General features: G+C 40.6%; 1 protein-coding gene across 1 annotated transcript in view; it reads right to left on the bottom strand.

The window, feature by feature from the left end:
- The window catches only part of slc26a6.2 (solute carrier family 26 member 6, tandem duplicate 2), a 23,904-nt gene that overhangs the window by 9,559 nt on the left and 9,850 nt on the right, over nt 1-4,495 (bottom strand). The window contains exons 10-14 of the mRNA XM_008284718.1: nt 3,806-3,883; nt 2,429-2,524; nt 1,520-1,626; nt 966-1,035; nt 201-293 (exon numbers count right to left, since the gene is read on the bottom strand). Coding sequence (XP_008282940.1) covers nt 201-293; nt 966-1,035; nt 1,520-1,626; nt 2,429-2,524; nt 3,806-3,883 — 444 coding nt within the window. The remainder of the gene's footprint in view (nt 1-200; nt 294-965; nt 1,036-1,519; nt 1,627-2,428; nt 2,525-3,805; nt 3,884-4,495) is intronic.

Here is a 4,495-nt window from a genome sequence, read left to right as displayed (position 1 = left end):
TTTTCAAAGTGACTTTATTGAAATATTCTGATTTCAAGCTCAGATCTGATATTTATTTTACTTGATGGAACCAAACATTACAGATGAGTCGTTCAAGAACCACTGAAAAGTTGACCCTGGTTTCATTTCAAGACAACACGACTCTTGTGGGGGTTCAGAAGGCAATGCTAGTTTAAGGATGTGTGTGAGTGTTTCCTCACCTTCTCTCCCAGAGCATCTTGGTACATCTCAGCGTTGGCGAAGTAGAGCGTGGCAGAGGACCGGAAGATCACGATCCCTGGAATGTGCCTCACCTAAAATCAGTCATTGAGTTCATACAATGAGAAGGCAAATTAGTCAGCGCGTGTCCTCGTACCAAGAGACGCACATGAAGCTACAATGTCAAAACTACCTGAGTCACATTACAGCAAACAAAATGTCATCCATCTAGTAGTCGTTGAGCGACTTTCAGACCTTCAATTTATTCCTAAAGCCACAAAACTGAAGGTTTAAAAGCACCGTATATATAAATGTACATCCCACTCATTTGATAAACATCGACTGGTTTTGTTCAACTTTTCTGTGTGAACTATAAAAAGCAAAAATGTTCCGAAACCAATTTCCCTGAGCCACACAACAACAGTCTTTTTTTAATTACAGACATCACAGGCATGCATTGTGTTCAGTAACTCCTTATTTAAAAGCACTGGTTCTCCTCGGTGTGATATTCACAACAGAACAAATACTGACAGTAACTCTTTTCAACTCTTTACTCTTTTGAAATCATTTTTTTTCCCTCTTCTGAAAATGACACTTGAATATGAATAATTCCAGTTTCCTGTTTTTAGAAGCTTAAATCGTTCAGGCTGGAAACATGAAGACGGTGCTTAGGGGACTGTACTTTTAATTTGTCGCAAAAATTCGATTTTTAATTATTCCGTTCGTCTCTGCGGCAGCGGTTGTCATTTAAATACACCGTGCTGTACCTGATCGTAGTCCTCCACTGGCTTGTAGATGTCGGTGTTTGGGATCTGCCCCAACAGGGAGTATTTAGGTCTGAAACACAAAACAAAGAACTGTACAATTTGTCACTCTTTGTGTGTCAGTGTCATCTGAAGGATTGAGCTAATTGTTGGGTGTGGTTATTGCTCTCTCAAGGTTCACTGAAGGTGTGATTGTTAATCCTCCATCGTGCTGCAGGAACAGGTGCAAACTCGCATGCAGCTCGTGCTTCTATATAATGCAACAGAAACGTGCAGACAAACAGTGGCCCACGCACGCACACCAGAAAACACGCTACCGACCTCCTGATGGCAGGAAGAAGAGCTCCTTTGTTTGCTGCGTTTGGCTGAGCAACATGAGAAAGACGAGAAATGGAGATGGTGTGCAACAATAGGAGCACAGGCATATCTCAGTTCATGAAAATAATGGTCTGCACGGCTACACGTTCTGTGCTTGGTGCGGATGTATAGAATCAGTTTGTATTGGCTTTAAGTGTATGATTGTGTGTTTGTGCAGCCCCCCAGTGCTGTGTTCTTACAGCTGCGTCCTGAAGATAACGGTGAGCATGGAGAAGCCGATGGCAGCAGCCAGACCCAGGTCAGGGTTGAGCAGCACAGTGAGGATGAAGGTGACCACCCAGACCAGCTGGACAGAGAAGAGATGATGAGAAACAAGGAGTAAAATAACACAACAGCGATCCTTTAATATAATAATTATTACAGAACGTGTGGAGGAAAATATAAAGTTGGACTTGGTTGGTGCAGACACAGTTTAAGTAAATCTGTCAGCTTCAGTTTTAGGAATGTTCTACTCTGTTCTGTTTCAAGATGTTTACCCGTTCACGTCTTACCAAACTACACTGTGAAAAAAAGATGATATTCCAGCAGCAGAGACAGTAAAAAAAAAAATAGTGTAAACTAATGTGTCATGATTACAATACATTTTCTATAGCCTTCATTTTACATAAAGTAATATATGTTCTTTTTTTTCTTTGATATGTAATAAAGGATATTTACATGTGTAAAAACAACTAAATTAACTGTTGTTATTATCATCAATACAACCAATATTAACAATAACATCAAAAAATCCTTGTTTTTATTGATTGGATGGTACTGTTAAATTCTACACATCGGATTGAGGAGTCAAGTCTATCTAAAAAAAAATAAAGGTGGACATATCAAAATATTGTAAAATCCAAAAATTGGAATCTCAGTAATGAAAGATAAACTAACTTTTATTGCATTTAGTTCCTACTGTGGTGCCTGTTTTTTTCAATATAGTGAATCTAAACTGGTGGTTTTTTCATTTTACAGCACAAGTACAACTGTTACTGTTCAACTTAGAATTAATACAATTACTACAAAAGTACACACATTAAACTACATTAAACTACTACACATTAAAGTGAAGCTGTACTCATTGTGGCTGTGTGCTGCCCACTCACCATGTCCACTCTGTTGCTCTTCCACAGAGCTGGGACGTCCAGGAACTGCTTCATGATGCCGTGCAGGTTGACAAAGATGATTGCAGCGAGCACAGCCTGCAGAATGAACGAGATGTGAAACACTTTTATATGGAACGCTGCAGAGGATCATGAGCAACATCATCGGCTGTTCACTTTCTCCTTTGGAGGACTTATTCAGCTCTCGCTGCCTCAGTAGAGCAGCAAACACTCTGAACCCTATTCAGGACTTTTGGGGTCTTTTGGATCCTAGGCCATTTGGTTTAGGTGACAGATATTTTATTTTTTAAGATTTTTTTAAATATAAAAAAGGGATCTATGTCATGCATTTGGAACCAAAAATACGTCAACTTATCAGAAAATGTGTTTAACATAGTATAACAGTCTGTAATGAATACCAACAAGTATTTTGCACATATTCTTTCTTGGGGTCCAATGGAGCCCGAAAGACCTTCTACGTATGGCAACATGAAAGTCCTGAATAGAGTTAAGGACCAATCCCATCCTGGACACCATCTGTTTGGTGCCTCAGGTCCATCAAATCACAGAAAAGCAGCTTCTACCCCAGAACCATGAGAGAACTGAACTCTTCCAAACACCAACAGGTGAGTCGAGTTCTCCTCCAGAAACTGTAAACCTGTTGAACTGAGTCAGAGCAGGATCACCTGAAGACACAGGAGCGTGTATTGATACTTGATCGGGCATTATGCTGTCTGCTAATCCGTATCATATCTGCAATCTTTGGTTCTGACTCCAGACCAGATCCCGAACCTCTTCATCCCATCCAGCAGTCCGCTCAGTTTTACGTCTCCTCTGCGGACCGGACCGGACCAAACCAGGCTGCTGCTGTCCGACCACGAGGACCTGCCCTGAACCTGAGTGCCTAACAGCAACTTCTGCACCTTGTATTTATTTCTAACGCACTAAAAGGCTTGTTGATTAGTTTTGATAATAAAAGGACTTTTATTCTATTCAGTTGTGTTCCGGTTTGGATTCCTGAGACATGAAAGTCCATTTGTATAAATGAACTCCTCATAACAGATTATCATCCAGTTGAGGTTTAAATTTTAAGTCCAAAATGAACTACAATGTACACAGAGTTAAACTGTCTGTTTGTTTTTTAGTTGTCTGTGCTTCCATCTTCAGTAAAGTGTAGCTTAATTGTTATTTTACAGAATAACCTGATGACAATCCATGTGCTCTGTTTGTAAAAGTAGCTGATAGCTTTGACCTAAAGGCAGGAAAAGTGTCTGTTGGTGGATAAACAGCAGCCTCAGCTCTTGTGGAAGCCATACGAGTGTCTAAACTCATTCATAGCGACTTGGACACTTGCTCATGATGGTGCACAGATGTGTGTACCTTGGGCAGATCCTCAAAGAGCCTTCCGATCCAGAGCGTGATGAAAAGGATGACTATCGCTGACAGAGCCCCGGCAACCTGCAGCGAGCAGAGAGAGACGCGTGATGAATGGAAATCATGATGGAGAGAGAGACCGGAGGAAGAGAGGTGAAGAAAAAGAGACGAGCGCTGTAGCGGTTATTAGTGTGAATTGGTGCGTGATTATGAGAGGATTCAATGAGTTAAAGCCTCTGCGAAGGGCCTCGGCTGATTAATGGTGTTGTCAGACTGGGTCGGTTTAGCCTTTCAGCAAATCTGTATTTGTGTAGGTGGAGCTCCATGAAGTGAGCACAAAAATCAATCCTCTAAGTGTTTTTTAATGATGCTGCTTATCAGAGTAACGTTAATTATAGTGGGCTTTTCACTGCGTTTAACCTTTAAGGCTGCCCGGGTCTGGAGCTGCAGGCAGAGTTAAATAACGATGTGAGAAATGATCTGATGAAATGCCCTGAAAAATGGCAAAGAATTAAAAGCTTGTTCCCCTAAAATGTAAACAAAGACAGGAGAAGCAGGAAAACCATGTAAACCAAATAAAGAAAAGATTTAGGCAACAGGAAGTTTACCAATAAATGAACATGACTAATGACAGATGAGGTCATTTTATATTCATGTTAAATGTGTTGGTTAGAACTCTGTGTTTATTGTATTTTT

The sequence above is a fragment of the Stegastes partitus genome, unplaced genomic scaffold, assembly GCF_000690725.1.
Source record: "Stegastes partitus isolate 25-593 unplaced genomic scaffold, Stegastes_partitus-1.0.2 Scaffold369, whole genome shotgun sequence".
NCBI classification, from domain to species: Eukaryota; Metazoa; Chordata; class Actinopteri; family Pomacentridae; genus Stegastes; species Stegastes partitus.
Note: the sequence above shows the minus strand (reverse complement) of the source record. Positions and strands in the feature narration are given on the sequence as shown.